General features: G+C 44.9%; 1 protein-coding gene across 2 annotated transcripts in view; it reads right to left on the minus strand.

The window, feature by feature from the left end:
• The window catches only part of LOC138973813 (vacuolar protein sorting-associated protein 45-like), a 48,280-nt gene that overhangs the window by 10,544 nt on the left and 13,402 nt on the right, over positions 1 to 24,334 (minus strand). For both annotated transcript variants that reach the window (XM_070346534.1, XM_070346530.1), the window contains exons 9-13: positions 23,692 to 23,850; positions 23,067 to 23,174; positions 22,295 to 22,416; positions 21,748 to 21,879; positions 20,076 to 20,113 (exon numbers count right to left, since the gene is read on the minus strand). In XM_070346534.1, the coding sequence (XP_070202635.1) occupies positions 20,076 to 20,113; positions 21,748 to 21,879; positions 22,295 to 22,416; positions 23,067 to 23,174; positions 23,692 to 23,850 (559 nt within the window). The remainder of the gene's footprint in view (positions 1 to 20,075; positions 20,114 to 21,747; positions 21,880 to 22,294; positions 22,417 to 23,066; positions 23,175 to 23,691; positions 23,851 to 24,334) is intronic.

Below are 24,334 nucleotides of genomic sequence, written 5' to 3' on the forward strand. Positions count from 1 at the left end.
TTTCGCGCGACCCTAGATTTTTTTTTTTTTTTTGGCATTTGGGAGGGGGGGGGGGGGGGGAAGAGAAAAAAAGTCTGTTTTTTGGCAAAATAACTTAAAAATATGGGGTTTTTTAGAAGAAAAAAAATCCCGACCTACCGACCCTATTTTTTTGGCCTATGTTACCGCAGACAGACTTTTTTGGGGGGGCCTAAGCATGTTTTTGTTTTTTTGTCGCAATAAACAGTCGGGCGTCAATGACAAGTTGCTTCTTGCTTTACTTTCTCTTGTATTTGTTACAACACTAATTTTCACGGAAGGTAATCCTCTTAGAAAAAAGTACACGTGCATTAAGAGACAACAAATGACAGAGACTGGATAATCTGTCATTTCCGGTCTCTTTGACGTATGTCCAGCTTCCGGTCGCGAAAGGCGGAGATTTAGCTCGACATTCCCTATTCCGATCGAATCATTATGAATGATGAACTTTTTCTTCCATAACAAAATAATGATAAAAAGGCGAGGGAAGGGATGGAAAAACAAAGATATGTATCTCGCTGTGAGCCGGGTGGCTCCGTGGATATGACAAGCCAGTGTTTTTGAAAGGACTTCATCCTCCAAAAGAAGAGCAATAAATGGTCAAACCAGTCTTGTAATTTCACATTTGAATTGAAACAATGGTGCAACAACTTTTAAGGAACTGTATGTTTGAAACCTACTACATGTATCTGTCGTTAAACATGATAATACCTAACTGAGATTCCAAGCGTTAGAGAGAGGTGGGAAAATGCAGTGTTCGACTCCTTGCAAGAAAGTCAATGAAACTTGGTTAATTTCTAAATGGATAGACGACTGAAGCGTGGAGGAATGTCCAAGGGGATCTGCATGTGCAGGGAAACGTGAGAAGCTCTGTCCTTTTAAACTGAGCACAAAAAGTAAAGGATATTTTTTCTGTGGTATGATGTTAAACAGCAGTTTTTTGGTCAAAAACATATGTGAATTTAAAGATCTGCCTTTCTTCTAATCAAAAATATGTTTCTTGGATTTTAGCAATATTTGGGTATGATATCACAGGTCCTTGACCACGCCTACCCTAACAAAAATGGCGTTTTTTGACGGCATGATTCACTTTCAACCGTCGAAACGGTGACTTAAACTGAACGATATTTTACATTTTTTACTTTAGAAAGTTAATTTGGATTTATCCTTAACTTTTTGTGCTCAGTGTACATTGTGCCAAGTGCAATGTGTTACACTCAACATCAGTTGAGGCGGATTGCAGATTGAGTTACCAATTAATCAACGAGGGCAGAATGTTCAAGCCGACCAATTGTACTGAACTTAAATTTAGTGTTAACAGCATCCCCTTGTTATGCAGGGGAGCTGCAGATGACACAATGTCACAAAGGCCTGGAGCGATTGCAAGGTCACTAACCAAACCCGACAAACAGACACACATCAAGATAAGCACAATGCCATTTTTGGTCTACCTGCCGCGTTCTGTCACCATAGTTACATCACGTGCAGCGTGCTCCCTCCCTCTCTCTCTCTCCCGCTCAGTTCACACACACACACTTTCTCTCTCTCTCACCCTACTCTCTCTCTCTCACTCTTTCCCTCCCTCCCCTCTCACTCTCTCTCTACACCCCCCCCCCTCCTTCTCTCTCTCTCTCGCTCAAACTCTCTCGTGCTCAATAACCCCTGGGGCTCTAGCTCCACCCCTCGTCTCTCTCTCTCTCTCTCTCTCTCTCTCTCTCTCTCTCTCTCACACACACACACACTCATACACACACACACACATACACACACACACACACACACACAGTTTTACATACAATCTGTCTTTCCCGCTCACTTCATACTCTCTCCCTCTGTCTCTCTTGGTCTTTGTCTCTGTCTCTCTCTCGTTCAATCCCCCTCTCGCTCTCTCTCTCTCTCTGTCTCTCTCTCTTTCAATCCCTCTCTTTCAATCCCCTCTCTCTCTCTCTCTCTCTCCGGGAATCGTTTTCCTGTGCAGTCGCTCTCTGCTTCCAGCCCATACCGTCGTTACACCGAAGTGACAAGCAACCCCGAAATGTTCTGATGCCGAACGATAGGAGTCGGGCTTATATGCTAGAGCCAGGATGCTCTTTTGTGCTATTTACGTAGTGGTGTTTGTTTTGTTACGCAGTTTGGTGATGTTTCTTAAAACTTATTTTTGTTAGCTAGTTGGTTGGTTTGTCAGGGGATGTCTGTGTGTGTGTGTGTGTGTGTGTGTGTGTGTGTGTGTGTGTGTGTGTGTGTGTGTGTGTGTGTGTGTGTGTGTGTGTGTGTGTGTGTGTGTGTGTGTGTGTGTGTTTCTTTCTTTATTTGGTGTTTAACGTCGTTTTCAACCACGAAGGTTATATCGCGACGGGGGAAGGGGGAAGATGGGATAGAGCCACCTGTCAATTGTTTCTTGTTCACAAAAGCACTAATCAAAAACTCGCTTCAGGGGCTTGCAACGCAGCACAACATACTACCCCACTGGGAGAATGAAAGCCTCCAGTACAAAGGACCCAACACTCCCTACATACTGCTTGACTAAAATCTTTAAAAAAAATTACTATATTCTATACAAGAAACACTTAACAAGGGTAAAAGGAGAAACAGAATCCGTTAGTCGCCTCTTACGACATGCTGGGTAGCATCGGGTAAATTCTTTCTCGTCTCAACCAATATGGGACTCCCCCTAACCCGCGGGGGGTATGTGTGTGTGTGTGTTAGTGTGTGTGTGTGTTAGTGTGTGTTAGTGTGTTAGTGTGTGTGTGTGTGTGTGTGTGTGTGTGTGTGTGCACAGGTGCATGCATGCGTCTGTCTGTCTGTCTTTCTGTCTTTGTAAACGTCTTTGTCGGTTTCTTTCTTTCATTTGTATCTATCTTTTTTACCCAACAAAAAAAACCGGCAGGTACAAATGTGTGTACAAAAAAATAATAATAAGGCAAGAAAGATCTTGCTTTCGTTCGTGTGTGTGCAGTGCGCTTATAACTGCCAACAAATCAATACGAGGCAGTAAAAACAACGGGGAGATTCGGGAAGCAATTTGACCTACTCACGCGCCGTACGTGCAGTAAGTGTTGGATGACGTCAGCGCCATACTGCTTTGTGCACCCGATTACGGGCGTCACGAATGTCGACCGACCTACCCAAGAAGCAGCGGTGGTGGCGCAGATTGGTCGATCAGCAATCAGCAAAACAAATAACGGTACATACGCACGGGTATATCAATGCTTGGTGTTGTAAAATCAACAAAGTGACAGGCAGTTATTTGGGTCGCACAGCTGTGAGGAGGGGAAATTGCAAAATCGAAAGCGAGCCTAGGCTGAGTTGCACGAAGCAAAACTGGCGGGTGCCACCCAAACGCAGCCCGTGGGGTCGGATTGGTTGAAATTGAGATTTACGAAGCAAAACTGAGTGCCACCCAAATTGGTGGTGCGCAGCCTTTGGGTCGGATTGGTTGAAGTTGAGATTTGTTGTGATTTCAAGCAAACAGACCCCGCGGTTTGTTTCAAACCAGCTGGGTGGCACCCAGTTTTGCTTCCTGCACCTCATTCCTGGCACCTTAGCATGTAACAGTAGAAGGCCTGTGACACGGGGTATTCTTCAGACAAAACACGACTATAAATCTGTCGAGCCCGTGTCCTTAAAACGTGACAAAGTTATCTTGTTTCTGGTTGTACAGTGCAAGTGTTGTATAACCACCTGTTTGAATCATTACCTACTGCAAGCACACGCAGGTTTCTTCTGTTCCAAAAGTGCAACCTACATGTTTTGAATTAAAAGTGTATGATATCGGTTTCCACGTAAGTAAATACAAATACAAAACGAATGAAATAGAAATTCAAATCCAAAAACATGCAGACTGTTACTGTACGAAGTAAGCTTACTTTCTTTCTTTATTTCAGTATTTGGTGTTTAACGTCGTTTTCAACCACGAAGGTTATATCGCGACGGGGAAAGGGGGGAGATGGGATAGAGCCACTTGTCAATTGTTTCTTGTTCACAAAAGCACTAATCAAAAATTTTCTCCAGGGGCTTGCAACGTAGTACAATATATTACCTTACTGGGAGAATGCAAGTTTCCAGTACAAAGGACTTAACATAGCCTATGTGAGCGGAGCCCCTTACATCTGGGGTGTTGGTTTTCTTATTGACTGTCGCTTTACGCGACAAAAAAAATGGACAATGGAGAAAACCTCGCTACTAAGCCTGAGGAAAATCGATGGGGCGGGATTTACACCGGTTGCAGTTCCAGACATTCCTCACGATTAAAAGCAAAGTAATGGTCTCGTCTTCATAGTCCACAGAGGCGGTAATCGCCAGGACGGGAGCAACATTAAACAGCAAATCGTGCCGTGTAAAGTCTACCCCCTTCCTCCGCTGCTTGTCCGGAAAGCAGGCAATCAATACTAGGTAAATATACTGACCCGCCCCGGCAAATTCACTCGCCTTGACAGTGTTTTGTTCTGTCGAGAAGAAAAGACGCGAAATCTGTTTGTTTTAAAGGGACTATTTCAAAATATAATTTTTTTCCGTCGAGAAGAAAAGACGCCAAATCCGTTTGTTTGGGGTATACTTTTAAAGGGGCGGTTTCAAATTATAATTGTGTTCTGTCGAGAAGAAACGACGCGAAATCCGTTTGTTTGGGGTATACTTTTCAAGGGGCTGTTTCAAATTATAATTTTTATCCTTCAAGAAAAGACGCGAAATCTGTTTGTTTGGGGTATACTTTTCAAGGGGCTGTTTCAAATTATAATTTTTATCCTTCAAGAAAAGACGCGAAATCTGTTTGTTTGGAGTATACTTTCAAAGGGGCTGTTTCAAATTATAAGCTTACTTCCTGCATTCATATTGTTTACACGCATTAAAGAGAGAACAGGTGCGAAGTCAAGGATTCTTGCAGTAGCAATCAACTGTCATTTGTTTAAGATTAATCCAAAAACAGAAAGACTGCCAACGTTACAAAATTCAGAATCAACAAACAAGAATGGTAGGTAATTGGAACGTTTATTATTGACAAAACCAAACCTTACATTTACTAGTACGTCGACCCAAAGGTCTTTGAAGCAGACCGACAGACAGACACTTATGAAACAGATAATGAACTTATCTCAAGATCGTGTGGCTACAAGATTGAGGACTGGGTGGCCGAGTGGTAACGCACTTGCGCTCGGAAGCGAGAGGTTGCGAGTTCGACCCTGGGTCAGGGCGTTAGCAATTTTCTCCCCCCTTTCCTAACCTAGGTGGTGGGTTCAAGTGCTAGTCTTTCGGATGAGACGAAAAACCGAGGTCCCTTCGTGTACACTACATTGGGGTGTGCACGTAAAAGATCCCACGATTGACAAAAGGGTCTTTCCTGGCAAAATTGTATAGGCATAGATAAAAAATGTCCACCAAAATACCCGTGTGACTTGGAATAATAGGCCGTGAAAAGTAGGATATGCGCCGAAATGGCTGCGATCTGCTGGCCGATGTGAATGCGTGATGTATTGTGTAAAAAAATTCCATCTCACACGGCATAAATAAAATCCCTGCGCCTTGAATATGTGCGCGATACAAATTGCATAAAATAAAAATAAAAAATAAAAAAATAAATCCCTGCGCTTAGAACTGTACCCACGGAATACGCGCGATATAAGCCTCATATTGATTGATTGATTGATACTCGCTTGCAAAAGTTGTTCATGAAAATAATTTGAAGTGAAACAGTGACTATTTTGTATTTCAGGTAGTCTGGCAAGTCAAGTCAAAAGAAGCTCATTTTTGGAGAGAAAAAAATAGTTAATGTGTTGAAAAAAGGACAAACACACGCACATTCTCTTAAAAAGTCAGCGGGGATGATAGGGCCGGGGGGGGGGGGGGGGGGGGGGGGCAGGGGGAAGAGGGACGGGGGAGGTGTCACCACAACATAATTATACTTAAAAAAAAAACGTTAAGTAAATGAATACAAAAAATAACAAAGACATAAAAAAGGGAACGAAATAAAACAAAAAAGGGCAAGAGGGAGGTTTGGGGAGCTAGATTGTATGGAGGAGCAAATGGAAAATAAGAAAAGGAGGAAAAGCAGACAAAAAGAGGCAACAGAATGACGAAGGTGGAAGTGGGTAATGTACGATTCACATACAGAGCTGATGTTAAAAAGGTCAGAGTAAAAAAACCTCCTCATCAACAACAATATATCATGCATCAGACAATTCTTTACAATTGAGCGTTGCTGCATTAATTTGCATTTCCTTCCGTGGGAACTAACCCCTAATAAACTACGCGAGTTCAAAAAGCCCGTCCAAGCGTCCTTCAGTCTTTTTACATTTAGTCAAGTTTTGACTAAATGTTTTAACATAGAGGGGGAATCGAGACGAGGGTCGTGGTGTATGTGTGTGTGTGTGTGCCTGTCTGTCTGTGCGTGTGTGTGTGTAGAGCGATTCAGACCAAACTACTGAACCGATCTTTATGAAATTTGACATGTGAGTTCCTTGGAATGATATCTCCGGCTGTTTTTTTCATTTTTTCGATAAATACTTTTGATGACGTCATATCCGGTTTTTTGTAAAAGTTGAGGCGGCACTGTCACACCCTCATTTTTCAATCAAATTGATTGAAATTTTGGCCAAGCAATCTTCGACGAAGGCCGGACTTCGGTATTAAATTTCAGCTTGGTGGCTTACAAATTAATTAATGACTTTGGTCATTAAAAATCTGAAAATTGTAAAAAAAAAAATGTATATATAAAACGATCCAAATTTACGTTCATCTTATTCTACATAATTTCCTGATTCCAAAAACATATAAATATGTTATATTTGGATTAAAAACAAGCTCTGAAAATTAAAAATATAAAAATTATGATCAAAATTAAATTTCCCAAATCGATTTAACATATAGATATGATATGTTTGGATTAAAAACACGCTCACAAAGTTAAAACGAAGAGAGGTACAGAAAAGCGTGCTATGCAGCACAGCGAAACCACTACCGCGCTGAACAGGCTCGTCAGTTTCACTCCGTTTTGCACAAGCGGCGGACTACGGTCATTGTGAAAAAAATGCAGTGCGTTCAGTTTCATTCTGTGAGTTCCACAGCTTGACTAAATGTAGTAATTTTGCCTTACGCGACTTGTTATTTCATTCAATTCTTTAATTCTTTTTATTTTCATTTTCAGTCTTATTCTTATGGAGGAAAATCCCCAAGGACAATAATGACCGGTTAAAGCCCTCAAATAGACGAATTCCAAAAATAACTCGAGTTTCGTTATGTGTTGTGAAAGAGTGAGTACCCTTGCTTTTTCTCGGACAAACTTACGACACGTGGTTCCTGTACGCGTGTATGAGACACACACCCTCGCTAGTGACTGGCTGGCCTGTGATGTCACGTGGGAACGTTTCCACAAAGTACTCTCTTTCACAACCAATACAATCCTGACAAGAGTTATTTCCGAAAATCGACTATTCAAGCGAATATTTTACTTCGCTTGACCCTCCCGTAATGGCTACTGTAAGAGGGACCCGGACTCGGCTGATACCACAAATTGAAATTAAAGTTGAAACACTTAAGTATAGTGTGCATAAAAGTATCATAATAGCTGTAGAATTTTAATCAACACTGACGTAATCATTTGTAATGGGGTGGGGAAGGGGAGGGGCAAAATGTTCTCTCTCACTTTTTCTCTTGGTCCTTGTTAAGTAAAGTTCAGTTCGGTTCAGCTCTCTCTCTCTCTCTCTCTCTCTCTCTCTCTCTCTCTCTCTCTCTCTCTCTCTCTCTCTCTCTCTCTCTCTCTCTCTCTCTCTCTCTCTCTCTCTCTCCAGGCATGGGAATTGAAAATTGTAAAAAAGGCGGAAAATTTATAACTGAAGATGCGAAGCGTCAAGTCGACGGCGCAAAGCGCCTAGCCTTACTAGGGGGGTCCGGGGGCATGCCCCCCCGGAAATTTTTTTTCTCCAAAGAACCCAGATGGTGCAATCTGGTGTCATCTGAGCTCCAAGTTTGCCATTAAATCGAAAATTTCAAAACTAAATTTTCATTTAATTAATATACTTACTCAACTCACATAAATGGCATTAACTTCAGTTCATTGCTAAGATATTGAAGTAGTACTCGACCCTGGTAAGGGGGGAAGTAACTCCCTAAGAAAAACAATCCGTAGTCAAGGACGGGAGTCACCTCCCCTACCGGTAACCCGCACATGCGCGGTCCTGCTACCGGCCGTCATTCCCCCACGGAAACACACACCTGTAACACATATAATGTTAGCGGGGATGGATGGGAGGGTATAAACGATGTGAGTTGAGTAAGTATATTAATTAAATGAAAATTTAGTTTTGAAATTTTCGATTCAATCACATATTCTTACCTCAACTCACATAAATGGCAGATTGCACATAAAGGCGGTGGGATACTCACATTAATCTCTTGGAAGTATCTGGCCTGCGGCAACCATAGCTGGGAGGCAGTTGGTACCGTCCGGATGAGTGCTGGCAATGCCCCGGAGGTAGTAGCTGAGGAAGACATCATGAGTCGTCCAGTATGCAGCTTTGAGGACGTCTGACATCCTTCCAGACTTGAGGACAGCTAAGGAAGTTGCCCACGCTCAAGCCTCGTGCGTACGAGGTGATCGAGGAGGAAGGACTGACTGCCCCCCCCCCCTTTTGTGTCTGCCACCACTGATAAGCATGCCTTATAAGTGTGGAAGACCATCTGGAAAGCGTGGTTTTTGCAAAGTCTTTATTTCGGGCTGAAATGATCGAAATAAACAACAACTTCGGAGCTGATGCTCGAAACGGAGCGGTGCGCGACAAGTAAGCCTTAAGCGCGCGTACCGGGCAGTTAGAAAAATCCGGATCGCCGGGGGCTAAAAATGTCCCGGAGAGGCCGAATGGAAATGATCGGTGAAAGTGGACCAGGTTTTTGATTCTTGGCGAGAAAATCGGGACGGACACGCAGTGAAACCGAGCCGTCTCTTCCGAAAGTGATATCCCGGTCTAGGCCTGAGAGGCCGTGGATCTCACTGCCCCTCCGCGCGGAAGCGAGCAGTATGAGCATGAGAGTTTTGCGCGTAAGGTCAGAGAGACTAGCGTCTTGTAAAGGTTCAAAAGCACTAGAACGGAGAAATTCGAGTACTAGAAGAACGTCCCAAGCCGGGACAGAAGTTCTCTCCGTTGCAGAACTGAGGGCCGCGCCCTTTAGCACACTCGCGATAACTCCCCCGAGGGAGATGGAGCGTCCAAGTTGCTTAAAAGTAACAGAGATGGCTGAGCGGCGAGCGCGCAAAGCGGACGCGGCGCGTCCCCGAGCGGAGAGCCATGCCAGATGGTTTGCGACCTGCATTGATCGCAGGGCGACCGGGACAACATTGTTAGCCGCAAACCATCGAGTCCAAGCCAGCCAGTGTGACTAGTAGACAGAGGAGGTGGCCTGTGAGCCTTCTGGCCTAAGTCCAAAAGCGAAAACGGAGGCGCCTGAGCACCCCAGTGATCTCCGAACCCTCTCCAGGCGTGAGGATCCAGGCCCTCGGGGCGATGTACAGAGTCCCCGTTCTGGGCTGGAAAAGCTCCCCTCGCCGGCGGCCGAGCGGGATTGGCGGGCCGCTGGTGAGCCGCATGGGGTCCGGGAACTAATGCTGACTGGGCCAGCGCGGTGCCACGAGAAGGAGATGAAGCCGCTCCAAGTCGGCTTTAGGCTGAACCCTTCCGATGAGTGGAGTGGGAGGGAAGGCGTAAGCCTCTAGCCCTGCCCAGCTGATCGTCATCGCGTCGATCTGCCAAGCTTCCGGGCCCGGAAACAGACACAACGATCGGGAGGCGACGTGAAAATCTCGTGGCGAAAAGGACGACCATCGGACGCTCTACCTGCGCCCAAAGAAGGAGGAGCGCCTGATGGGTGATGGTCCACTCCGTGTGGAGGATCTGGAAGGAACGGCTGATGACGTCGGCAAGGACGTTCAGGCAGCCAGGCAGATAGCGAGCCGCGATCAGGATCTAAGAAAGAGTCTCGCATGCTCGGCTGGACCACAGCCGAGATCGGGACCCGCCCTGTTTGTTGGAATAAGCAGAGACCGCCGTGTTGTCGTAAAGAAACAACAAATGGGTGCCCTGGAAAGCGGAGAGATAGTGATGAAACAGAAGCCAAGGAGTGTTCATCCACTGAGGCGTGGTCTGCTGCAACCAGACCTCGAAACGGAACTGAGACGTCCCAGCCGTGTGACGTCGGATTCCAGACTGAACTGAGCGCCGCCTGAAAAGGGCGCGCCTGCAGTTTGTATAAACGACGTTGAGTGGGACGGACTGCCCACTCCCGTGAATCGAACACCATGCCTTGGTGCAACACCCCGGGGACAACCAAAATTCTGCCGTAAAGTCCCAAGAAGGGGTGGCCGAGAAACTCCTCTATAGCCTGCTTCCGCAGAAAGAGAAGGATTTCGCCTGTAAAGTCTCCTGAGCGTCTGGGCTGACCGGAAACCGGAAGTTGGCCGGCGCCCTGGATGAAGGGGCTTTGCCTTCCTGCCAAGGAAGGCGGAACCCCGATCGAATCACCCCCATGCTCCATAGGCTGCTTGTCCGAGACAGCCAAGCTGGCAGGACCCGGAAGAGGCCGCCTGCTACCAAAAGGGTAGAGGCTGGGGGGGGGTGACTGGATCGGGGGTGGCTCATTGGGGGTTGGGCTTGCGCCCAGACCCCCGCTTCCCGAAGGAAGGTTTACGCTGGTAAGGACGGGACCGTGACCCACCCCTACCTGCGCGAGACGACTGCTGCCCAGAAGAGCTGTCTGGCGCTGACGCAGAACTCCGTGGTTTGTTGCTGTGCTGCTTAAGAGCGAGTTCCGTCAGTTGCACCACATGTTGGTCACGAGTTTCCTCAGTTTGCTGCCGAAGGGCATCCAAAGAGCGTGACCCCAGCAACGCACCCTCTGAAAAGGGAGAGACTCTCAAAGAGTCTATGGTGGCCTTATCCGTTAGGCGAGAGCCGTTAAGAAAAGCCTCGCGCCTCCAGAACACCACCTGAGAGTAGAGCCGAGCAGCAAGCGTCATCTGACTGTCAGTGACCTTCGCAAGCGCCGCCAGGAGCATGGCAGCATCAGCCTCAATAGCATCGTCACGAAACCTAAAAGGCTCGATGGACGAAGCGATGGCTCTCGTGAGAGACCGGATGAGCGTTTCCGCTAAAGAGGTCAGTTCAAGGGAAGAACGCCCGCTTTCCTCCAGCCCGAGTAGACTCTGTTCCGTACAAACGGAAGTCCTATCTCGGCTATAACCATCCTGCCGCAAGCGAGCCAGTTCCGGAGTCACCGGAAGTGGAGCTGTGGGCAGCGAAAAAGAGGAGAGAAGAGAATGTGGCCTGCTAGGCAGCCGCGATCTTCTTGAGTTGGCTGGGAGGCCGCCGCCTGCCTGAGCCGAGGTTAACCAAGGCTGGGCAGAAGGGGGGGCTTCCCCATGAGCAGCCAAAAGAGGGTAGGGTGTGTTAGCGTCCGCCAACACCTGAGCCATCACAAACGGGACGGAAGGAGATTCCGTGAAACGGAACTTCGCCCTCGTGTCCCCCGCGCCCGCAAAGTCTGCCAAAGCAGAAGGAGGGGGTGCGACAACAGTAGAGTCGGCGGAGACACCCTCAGGGAAGTACCGTGAGGTTATCTCCGCAGCCAACTCCAGAGTAGGGCCCAGCTTATTGGGAATCCGTAAGGGGGTAACGGATTCGGAACGATCCTCATCCCCTTCCTGTTCCTCTCCAAAACCTTCCTGATCTCCATCAGAAGGAGGGTCCGGTAAACCGGAAACCCACCCGTCCACGGAAGCGGAAGTGGCTAGAGTCGGTTGAACAATAGACGGAAGCGCCGCAAACTGTCCACCAACAGCACCGCCGACAACCGGAACCGCCGCGGCGGAACCGGAAGTCGGGGCCGGAAGTCGATGCGTAACCAGGGACGGGATAGCAGGGACACTGCCACCGGAACCACTAGCCCGCTGTCCTCCACCGGAAGTGCCTGCCACAGCACAACCGGAAGTCGAGGACGACAATCCGCGGGCAGGCCCGACCGGAAGCCCCGAGGGGCAACCAGAGGAGCCTACCCCCTGCGAACTCCAACCAGGAACGGCGGCAGCCGAACCAAGAGCTACAGGTCGATGACCGCCGACAGAATCTTGTAGGCCAGAACTGGGCAAACAAGACGCTGCTGCCTGCCCCCCAGAGGCCGGGACAGCCGAAACTGATCCCAGGGGGGCAGGCTGGCGCGCTACGCCGCTCCCTAGCGCACCCGCCACGTGATGGACGGTGTACTGCCGGGGAGGAGCCGTCTGCGAACCCGGCGACGCAAGAGCGTAACCCGGGCCCGCAGGCAAGTGTGAGCCCCCAAAAAGATGGGGACTCCCACAAACGCCGCCCAACGCCGAAGCGCTGGAACCGGGCGGCGCTAAGGCCGCGAACCCCCCTGAAAAGGCAGGGGAATCCGCAACCAAACCAGAAAAATCCGGCCCGAGATCAGCCGACGTGATCGTCGCGGACGGCCGCAGCCGAGAAAGAGAAGCCACCCCCCCCACGCCAGGCGGGAGGGGAGCGACAGGCCTTTCAGCCGAATGTAAGGCAACTAGGTCATGTTTCAGAGTGGCAAACATAGCCAGAATTTCTTCCCGCGACACGGACTCGCTAGACCGTGGCGTCTGCGAGCGCGAGAGAGGAGGAGAAGAACGTTCCCGCGTAGGGAAAACCGGTGACGGTGACGTAGAGTCGAGCGACACCCGTTCTGTCTTCTTAGTCACCGGGTCCGTAACCAGAATTAAAGAAGTAGGCTGTGAAGAAGCCACAGAGGCACGCGTCTTTGATTTAGACTTAGACTTGTCTTTATCCTTCTCTTTTCCCGGTGAAGAGAGTAGGGAAACAAGTTTGCCCTTGCTTTTTGAGTTTTTGTCCGCCATTTGCAATATCGAACACGCGCACGTGGAGATGAATTACAACAGCGAAAATACTCAAACGAACGAAAAAACTCGAACGAACGCAGCGAAGAGATAGTGAAACGATCTTACCTAAAGATAGCAACGCAAAGACCAGGGTCAAATGGCCTTCCACGAAAGGCCAAGGCAAAAATATGCCGGAGTACAACAACACGTCTGTGCAGTAGTGTTGAAGTGGGTGGAATGACGGCCGGTAGCAGGACCGCGCATGTGCGGGTTACCGGTAGGGGAGGTGACTCCCGTCCTTGACTACGGATTGTTTTTCTTAGGGAGTTACTTCCCCCCTTACCAGGGTCGAGTACTACTTCAATATCTTAGCAATGAACTGAAGTTAATGCCATTTATGTGAGTTGAGGTAAGAATATGTGATTGAATTCTGTTTTTAGAATCAGAGTTTTTAGTACCAAAATGTACCAAATTTTGCTTGTTTGTTTGTTTGTTTGTTTATTTGTTGCTTAACGTCCAGCCGACTACGCAGAGCCATATCAGGACGAACTTACATGTATTATATATGGTTTAAATTTGTAAAAAAATTTATCTGTTGAGACAAACAGGAAAATGTAACTTGTAACACAATCTGTGCAATCTGGTTTACTTTCAAACATAATAGTTCAATAACTGAGGCGGGCGGTAGCAGTGCGTGAACAAAGTACGGAAAGTTTTCGCGGGCTTTTGCGCAAAGGCCAAAGTAACCGGTGCTTTTTTTGTGTGCCTCCCCCCTTTATTTTTTCGGCGGACACTTTTGCTTTTTTGGCGGAACAAAAAAAAAATTGGGCGGACAATTCCCATGCCTGTCTCTCTCTCTCTCTCTCTCAGACCCACGGATTTGCCAAGATCGGTTTTACATGTCGGGCGCCGGAACCGGCCAAAAACACTGAAACGCCGGTATCTAAATACGATCAAAAGTGTGACAGTCAGACAGAAAAACGGACGCACGAACCGACAAACAGAGGCCTTATAACAAATATGGATCCCGAAACTGCCGTGAAATTGAGCTGCACAGCGTAACAGTGACCCTGACCTGGCTGTGATGCGTACGAAATGTTCACCAGCCAAACAGATCAATGCAATCAATTGTAGCAGTCGTCCTCTGGAGCGAGCTAGATCGAGCGATGCCCATGTCTGCTTGCGTCATCTACCTGGGACGGATGACACACGTACATGCTTATAATTATATACATGTATACCGTGACAATCACAGCCTGCTGCAACGGTTCCGCCCGGTGTTGTTGTTTACTGGTAGAGTATGTCATTTCTAAGTCCCGTCAATAGTTGGTCATAGAATCTGGAATCGTGCAGCAATTAAGTGATCGGCACGTACTGCATGATTGTAGCCTACTTTCAGTGAGTGTCAAGGGTGAACCTTTCGAATACCGTGTGACCTTAGCACGGTTATTTGGGTTTATCGTAGTCTTGGTGTTTTTTTCCCCATTTTCTTTTCTCAAACTTGTTGTTGCTTGTTTCTTCTCTCAAACCCAAATCCAGCCCATTGTGTTGTTGTTGTTGTTGTTGTTGTTGATGTATGTTGTTGTTGTTGTGGTTAGGACAGGTTTTGGTAATACCCCGAGGAAATGTGCCAATACTGTGAAGTAAACCAAAAGAAAACCCAGTAGCTATGTGCCCTCTACACATCGCTCCCAGCCCCGCTACGCGCACTAAAGCCCCTCACAACTCCCATTGGACAAGTAACCTCCGGAAATGTACCCCCCTCCCCCCCCCCCCCCACCATGTGTGTGCGTGTGTTTGTGTATATATGTGTGTGTGTGTGTGTGTGTGTGTGTGTGTGTGTGTGTGTGATTGTGATTAAGTGTGTGTGTGCGCGTGTTACAGTAGATGTTGGCAGGTACCCTATCAAAATACTGCTACATTGAAGGACATGTGGATAATATAAAGTCGCTTCTCAAAGTTTTGATTTTCTGTAAGTTTAGATGATGCTACAAGATAGTTACCACCGTGATAGAGAGTGTGTGTATTTGCATGTGTGCATGCATTCGTCTATGTCTGGCTGTCTATGAAGATATGTGGTTGTTGTTGTGGTTTTTACACCCCCGGTATAGGGGTGTGTATAGGTTTCGGTCGATGTGTTTGTTTGTGTGTTTGTTTGTGTGTTTGTGTGTTTGTGTTCGCATATAGATCTCAAGAATGAACGGACCGATCGTCACCAAACTTGGTGAACAGGTTCTATACATTCCTGAGACGGTCCTTACAAAAATTGGGACCAGTCAAACACACGGTTAGGGAGTTATTGGTGGATTAAGATTCTACAAGGACTTATAGAGAAACATTATAATGGTCAAAGGGAAATAACCTTCTCAGTTGGTGGCAGTGAGAATGGGTGCAGTGAGAATGGTTATTTCCCTTTGACCAACGGGGGTGTTTTTCCTACCTCGAAGGAATTTCTTGTTAGTTATGTTTTTGTTTTGTTTTGTGTGTTTTCTGGAAGACGGTCGCAGGAGGTAGAACAACACACACACCCCCACACACACCCACACACATATTTTTCAGCATAAATACATGAAATCTTTAATAATGAAAATGATACTGCAGCAAAGTAAAACAATCACTGACATAACGTTTGTCAGTCTTATCACATACAAATCAATGGGTCCACAGCCATATGCTTTGCATTCAAAAGCATTTCAGTAAACAGGTACTATAGGTCTGCACAGAGTGTAACTGAAATATAAAATGTTTGTTTTTGCAAACCTGCCGATTTATTTTTCATATGATAATTCCAATGAAAAAAGTCATAATTCTACATTTATAAAATAACGAAATTTTGTATAAAATAACCATCGTCAAATAGAAATTCACCTAAGAAACAATCTTGTTAACTTGTTGTTTAAATCTGTTTCCGCTGCTTGTATTTTTCAGGTGGCACCATGAGAAAACTGCATAAGTTTTAAAATTTGCTTTTAAATGATTGGAAAAAAATTGAGTTTTCTACACATTTCTTTTTCCATTTTTCTGACTTCATTACATCCCCCACCTTCTCTTTTCTGTTGTGCCTTCTGATTAAATCAACACTTCCTCCTTGCATTTCCAATTAGATATCTATTGCGAGCACTTGCTGTGTGTGGTCGGGTTTAAATATTATTAGCAAAACTGTTAACAGAGGTGATTTTTAGGATAAAGTCAACCTCCAGCATGCATAGCTGACAAAAATAGTCACAGTGATTACACAGTGAGAATATAATCCAACACAATACATGTGACAATTGAAATTGTACATTCATGACAATACATAAAATACAATATAACATTTTCATTGCACTTGAATGTATGCTAAGCATTAAAAACAGCATCATTCGCCCAACACTTATTTCTCTTTCTCTCTTCATCTTCGAAGGGGAGGGGAAGGGTACGGGATGGATTACAGAGTTTTAAATACTTAGTGTATGGCAACACACACATCAACTGGAATGTATGCTCACAGGAGCGTATGAGCAGTTACTGACACAATTACTGACACAAGGGAAATAAGCAGACTAATTGATTATTGAAGAAAATGGGAGATCATTTTACATTTGTACATGTATATGTTACAGTTCATCTGTGAAACCAGGGAATACGTGTATTAACTAAACTATTTTAGGTAATACATGAATTAACTGTTTTTTTCCGTCAGTTAATTCATGTATTACCTAGTTAATACACGTATTCCCTGGTTTCACAGATTAACTGTAACATATACATAAACATACATACAAATCTTCGGGTGTTTTAAATCTTGAGTAGTTTCCATACAATTACATTTCTCAGATAAAATAAGTTGGTGTAAATGTTTCTTCATGATCAAACGCCTCCTTCCAAAAATTCATATGTACACATGCACCGTAGCATAAACTAGAAAACTTGGCCGTTTATAACCTTCAGTAATTTGAATACAATGGTCTCTTCAGATTAGTCAGTATAAGTCAAAAAGGATTGTTCTTCTTCTTCTTTCAACACATTGAGCTGGCTGTCTTCCATTGTAATAAATTCTTGAGTACATGTACATACAACTGAACGACTAGCTGTATGAATGTTTCGTTTTATAGAAATAATGATCTAACAAGACAGCATAAAACTGCAGTTCTGTTTATATTTTAGTATGTACCATATCACAGATTCTGTTGGCTCTGGTTTTTGCAAACTGCAGTTGATATTTTAAAGCTGAACCCTATTTAGCTGCTTTAAAAAAAAAAGGGCCCACAATGAGAACGGAGGATGGTCTCAAGGATCATTAACCATATTACTAAAAACAAAAAACAAAGCAAAAAAGCAACCACAAGCACTATTTTACCCTCTAGTCTTTTTAGAGCAAATCCTGCGTGTACTTCAGTTCATTTTAACCTTTGCCGGATGCCGCTTTTGACTACACACTCCCGACGATGCGGGTTTGTCTGAACCCATACATTTGAAAGAGGGTTTTTACCGTTTATTCCTCTAACGACGATGCGGGTTTGTCTGAACCCATACATTTGAAAGAGGGTTTTTACCGTTTATTTCTCTAACGACGGGGTGGGTTCAGGGAAACCCACAGCGCTACTTCAGTGGTTGCATCGAGTTTCTCCCTTCACCGACCTCTTGCAGGGGAGGGAAAGGGGGAGGGAGAGGGGGAGGGAGAGGGGGAGGGAGAGACTGAGAGACTAAGAAAGAAAGAGAGAGAGAGAGACTAAGAAAGAGAGAGACTAAGAAAGAGAGAGAGAGACTAAGAAAGAGAGAGAGGGAGAGAGACTAAGAAAGAGAGAGAAAGAGTCTAAGAAAGAGAGTGAGAAACTAAGAAAGAGAGAGAGAGAGACTAAGAAAGAGAGAGAGGGAGACTAAGAAAGAGAGAGAGAGAGAGAGACTAAGAAAGAGAGAGAGAGAGAGACTAAGAAAGAGAGAGAGACTAAGAAAGAGAGAGAGACTAAGAAAGAGAGAGAGACTAAGAAAGAGAGAGAGAGACTAAGAAAGAGAGAGACTAAGAAAGAGAGAGAGAGAGACTAAGAAAGAGAGAGAGAGAGAGAGATACTAAGAAAGAGAGAGAGACTAAGAAAGATAGAGAGAGAGAGACAAATAAAGAGAGAGAGAGAGACAAATAAAAAAAGAGAGAGAGACTAAGAAAGAGAGAGAGAGAGAGAGACTAAGAAAGAGAGAGACTAAGAAAGAGAGAGAGAGACTAAGAAAGAGAGAGAGAAACTAAGAAAGAGAGAGAGAGACTAAGAAAGAGAGAGAGGGAGACTAAGAAAGAGAGAGAGACTAAGAAAGAGAGAGAGAGAGAGACAAAGAAAGAGAGAGAGACTAAGAAAGAGAGAGAGACTAAGAAAGAGAGAGAGAGAGAGACTAAGAAAGAGAGAGAGAGAGACTAAGAGAGAGAAAGAGAGACTAAGAAAGAGAGAGACTAAGAGAGAGAGAGAGACTAAGACAGAGAGAGACTAAGAAAGAGAGAGAAACTAAGAAAGAGAGAGAGAGAGACTAAGAAAGAGAGAGAGAGACTAAGAAAGAGAGAGAGACTAAGAAAGAGAGAGAGAGACTAAGAAAGAGAGAGAGAGAGAGACTAAGAAAGAGAGAGAGAGAGACTAAGAAAGAGAGAGAGAGAGACTAAGAAAGAGAGAGACTAAGAAAGAGAGAGAGAGAGACTAAGAAAGAGCTAGAGAGAGAGAGAGAGACTAAGAAAGAGAGAGAGAGACTAAGAAAGAGAGAGAGAGACTAAGAAAGAGAGAGAGACTAAGAAAGAGAGAGAGAGAGAGACTAAGAAAGAGAGAGAAAGAGAGACTAAGAAAGAGAGAGAGACAAAGAGAGAGACTAAAAAAGAGAGAGAGACTAAGAAAGAGAGAGAGAGAGAGACTAAGAAAGAGAGAGAGAGACTAAGAAAGAGAGAGAGAGACTAAGAAAGAGAGAGAGCGAGAGACTAAGAAAGAGAGAGAGAGACTAAGAGAGAGAGAGAGAGACTAAGAGAGAGAGAGAGAGACTAAGAAAGAGAGAGAGAGAGAGACTAAGAAAGAGAGACAGAGAGAGAGACTAAGAGACAGAGAGAGAGACTAAGAGAGAGAGACAGAGAAAGAGAGACAGAGAGAGAGACAGACAGAGAGAGAGACAGACAGAGAGAGAGACAGACAGAGAGAGAGACAGACAGAGAGAGACAGAGACAGACAGAGAGATACGGACAGACAAACAGAGAGACAGACACTGTTCCGCCGCTTTGGTAATTATGGGTGTAGCAGAACCCGCGCCGTCGGCAGAGGGATAGTTACAATCACTACTACTCTTTAAAAGTATGGGTATGTGTGAACCCGCGCCATCGGTAGTGTTTATGTAAATTATCATAATCAATTAATTCTGATGTTTTGTCATGTACACACTAAAAATTTGCAGACAGAGAGCAAATTAGGTGTGTGAGAGATACTTAAAATTTCAAAACGATACCTTTAATGGTTCCAGAGTTACAATGATTTTAGTGTGTCTCTGGGTACAGGTGAACCCAGGAAGCACGGCAAAGGTTAAGAGGATACCACCAAAAGCAAACAATTCACTTCATGTACAAATAGCATCATTCTTCACAAAATCAGTAACATTTCAGACAAATGTGCCTTTTGTGCCTTTTGATTTTAATCACATCTATCTTTTGTACTACTGCAGCGACTTATACCATCGCGCGAATACAATGTCCATCTTGAGTACACACACTTGCACGCACGCACACCGCACGCATGCACGCACACACACACACAAACACACACACTGACTGCAGTTGTTGTAGTTTTCTATACTCTCTCTCTCAATTTCTCTTGTTCCTTTGTGTTGTAGCTCGCTCTCTCTCTCTCTCTCTCTCTCTCTCTCTCTGGATTCTCTCTCTCTCTGGATTCTCTCCCTCTCTCTGGATTCTCTCCCTCTCTCTCGTTGCTCTCTCTCTGTGCTCTCTCTCTCTCTCTCTTGGGGTCTCTCTCTCTCTCTCACTCTCTCTCTGTGCTCTCTTTCTAGGTGCTCTCCCCCCCCCCTCTTTCTCTCTCCCCCCCCCCCCCCTCTCTCTCTCTCTCCCCCTCTTTCTCTCTCCCCCCTCTCTCTCGCTCCCCTACACCTTTTAAAACAACTGAACACGATGCACATAATCAGACTAGATGTCTTCAATACTCTGCCCAAGGAAGCAGAAAGTTAATTGTGTTTACTCATCGCCTCTCACCCATTCCTCTTGTAGCCATGGACACTTCTTGCAAGAACCTGACGAGACAAGTAAAATATAATTTTAAGCTATAAATAATGGAAGACATTTTTTTTTGCAGAAAAACCAAACAATCATCACCTATAAAAAAAAAAATTCAGCAATAAAATTCAGATAAAGAACAGAGAATGCAATGCTTTTGTTACCACTTTTTTTAATTTTTTTTTAAGGGATTTTAAATCTTGAGAAAAAAAACAACAAAATTTGTTGAAAATTTTATAAAATAAAGGATAACAGTTGTTTGTTTATTCAATGCTTCAAATTCTCTCAGGTGTCGGGATACTGGTACCACATAACTCGATCTCGCTTACTGCTGTTCCTTCTTCTTCTTCTTCTTCTGCGTTCGTGGGCTGAAACTCCCACGTACACTCGTGTTTTTTGCACAAGTGGAATTTTACGTGTATGACCGTTTTTTACCCCGCCATTTAGGCAGCCATACGCCGTTTTCGGAGGAAGCATGCTGGGTATTTTCGTGTTTCTATAACCCACCGAACTCTGACATGGATTACAGGATCTTTTTCGTGCGCACTTGGTCTTGTGCTTGCGTGTACACACGCAGGTGTTCGGACACCGAGGAGAGTCTGCACACAAAGTTGACTCTGAGAAATAAATCTCTCGCCGAACGTGGGGACGAACTCACGCTGACAGCGGCCAACTGGATACAAATCCAGCGCGCTACCGACTGAGCTACATCCCCGCCCACTGCTGTTCCATCTTTATCTCTAGATCTGACCATCATCTGTGCTCACTTCCCTTTATTACATGCACTTAGATCTTGAAAAGCCACTTTAAAATGACCTCAGCAAACAACTTGTTGGTCACTCACAAATCATAAAAGGAGAGGAAAAGGCAAACCCTTGTCTCTGGTCCAAATAAATTATGTAATGAATACATATCAAAGGTTCTTCAACTGACAGGGCACGGGTGGTCCGGTCCTTCACTACCCAATATAAAGTTTCTTTCACACATTTTGTTATGTTTTTTGCTTCAGGGTTCAAATTTGCTGGGAATGTTTTTATAATGCTTGCTTCAGTTTGCTTCCATATCTGCGCAGTTTACCCCCTCCCAGCACTGCAGTAGGTTTAGATATCCAAACAACTTCGCAAATAAATGGAACTGCAATGGAAAGACATGACCTTGTTGCAGTCAGAAAAAGGTAAGGTAAGGTATCATAAAAGTCCTGTGGGGTTAACCTCATGGACATTTGGGTTGCTTTCTCCTTGGGAAAAAAAGCAAACTGCCATACAGCGCTACCAATTTTTTTCCCCTGCATGCATGTTCCGGAACTTTCACTGTGAACTTGGGATCTTTACCGTGCGGGTGTTCAAATACCAAGGAGAGTCTGCACAAGATTGATTCTGGGAAATAAATCCCTTGCCAAAACCCAGGATTAAAACCCTCGCCGACAGTGACAAACTGATTTCAAAGCCATCGCCGCTACCAATTGAACTATCTTCCAGTCACCATGTGTCGCTTAAGCTATCACTATAAAGTACAGCAGAACCTCCCTTTTAAACCTCCCAAAATTAAAGAACATCAGGTCTTTTGAAGTAGTCTTAAAACACAGAGATTATGAACAGACAAATTTGAAAAGGAAACACAATAAAAACAATTCAGGTTTTACTGTACTCACGTCTTTGAGTTGTGCACGGTGGTCCCGCCCAGGACAATCCTGACCCCTGGTGTTGAACGATTCAGCAGATGCACAGCCAGCGCTTCTTCGTACGTGCATCCTCCGATCATGAACACAATCACGTCCTGAGGTCTGCAAATGAAGTCATGTTCTTTTGAACGTCACGACGAAAGTCAAATATGAGAAAAAAAATCAGACTTTTAATTAGAATTTTCAGATTTTGAATGACCAAACTCATTCATTAAGTTTTAAGCTTCAATTCTAAAATGCAATCCCATTGTCCAGGCTTCATCGAAGATTGCATGACCAAAAATTTGAATGAAAAAGGATGTCACCACAGTGCGGCCTTAAGTTTTGCAAAAAGCCTGATATGACGTCATCAAAAACATTCATCGAAAAAAAAGAAAACATCTTGCGGAAATATCATCTGGGAGAACTTTGATGCAAAGTTTCATAAAGATCCGTCTGGTAGTATTTAATCATTTTATTAACTGTAATTTGAACAATAAGGCAAAACAGTAAAAGAAACTAGAGGAGAGTGTTTTACCTGTCTTTGAGCTGTGAGGTCCCCAGGTAAGGGTAGGCCGCTTCCTTAAGCTTGCCTTTGATGAGCTGGTCCAGGGTGGTGATCAGAAGCGGTTTGTGCTGGGTGTACACATTCTCCACTCCCTGCACAGCACAGCGTGTTAACGTTAACTTGCTTTACTTTCCACATCAGCTCAGTTTGGCAAAACAAATCTTGTCTTAGTTGTGTTACAACTGAGCTGACTATTTCTTTAACTTAAACTCAAATGTAAATGTGAAAACTGGGTACTGTCCCCAACTCTACCACAAAAATATGGTCAGTAATTAATTACTCTGATATACACAAACTGTCTTATGCAATAACACACACACCCAATTTTCAAAACTGTACCACCACCAATGGATACAACACTTATTCCCTAATCGTCAACAGACCTATCGATACTCAGCACTTCCTTGTATGTTACTCACTACATTGTACCACTGTGTAGCTAATATTACTGTAAGAATCAATCAAACACACACACACACACACACACTGAATAATGCGACACACACACACACACACACATTACACACACACACACTGAATAATGCTACACACACACACAGAAACACACACACACACACACACAACACCACACACACACACGACACACACATACATAACACACACACACATAATACACACACACACAACACACAACACACACACACACGAGGCTCACTCTCATACTATGCTGTCCACACAGGGACTGCAGACAGCCAACAAGCACGCATGCATTAACACACACCTTGAGTCCTTTGAGCAGGCGCTTGGTGATAGCAACGGGGTCCTGGTTACCAAACAAATCACTGCCCCGCCCCCTGCGACCACCATAGTCCAGAATGGATTCAACCATCTGTCAACAAAAACAGATAAATGCACTTCTTACAAAAAGAATTAGTGAACCAAGTTTTGGAAACAAAATGTAAAGCTACAATGCCATAAAAGTGATGGGTTCTCCTGTGGATTATCTCACATATATTTTAGGTCTTCAGCAGTGGATTCCACTGTAGTACAAAAACAGAATAGTGTACCCTGTCTGAGAATATTTTTTTTTTAAATAAAACTTCAATGTGAAGATTTTGCATCATATGTGGGAGACCCTGTGCTTCTAGAGTTGGTCTCCACTCGCATATGCGGACGCATTTTAAAGGCTGAACTGTTTGCCACTCGTCCGTCGTACCAACGGGAGACTCCATCACCATCATCATCATCATCACTTTCACATGGGCACACAATGAGTTTTCAACTTAATCAGATTTTCTTACAGACTTGTTTGCAAGTCTTGAGTACTGTGAGACTTCGAGGGGGGAGGGAAGAGCTGTAACAAAGTCAAGCTACAGTCTTGAAGCTATTCCTATGATTGTACTAACCCCTCTGAATTCCTCGGCCACGCCGCGACGTCTGAGAGCCTCCTTCAGTCCAGACAGGTCGTTGTTGCTGTGGCTCTCGTAGCGCAGTGCGTACAGCATCACCAGACGCAGCATGTCCACCTGCCGCACTTTTTCGTTGGCCACCAAAGCGCGAATTTTCTGTCAAAGCAAACATTCACTCTCGTAAATTACAGTCAAGTAAAGCAATTAAGACTTTCACAATGATGTCTGAACTCTTTGTCTGTCTATGTCTCTACACTGTAAATTCTAACAAGTCTCTATTGTTATGAAGTGCTTTGAGCGCATTGTCCTCTTTAGACTGCTCCATCAGGTCAAGCCCCATCAGGATCCCTTCCAGTTTGCATACAAGCAGAACAGATGCACAGATGACGCCACACTCACACTCTTACACAACGCATACACACTTAGAAAAACCTGGCTCTTTTGTACGCATTCTTTTCATAGACTTCTCTTCTGCCTTCAACACTATCCAACCCTGCCTCATGGCCCAGAAACTTCTCCGCTACAGCGTGACTCCAAGGCTTATCCTGTGGATTATCAACTTTCTCGTTAACAGAACCCAGTCAGTCCGCTTTCAGACAGCTCTCTCTTCCCTTAGGTCCACCTCCATAGGCTCTCCACA

The sequence above is a fragment of the Littorina saxatilis genome, linkage group LG1 (genome assembly GCF_037325665.1).
Source record: "Littorina saxatilis isolate snail1 linkage group LG1, US_GU_Lsax_2.0, whole genome shotgun sequence".
NCBI lineage: Eukaryota > Metazoa > Mollusca > Gastropoda > Littorinimorpha > Littorinidae > Littorina > Littorina saxatilis.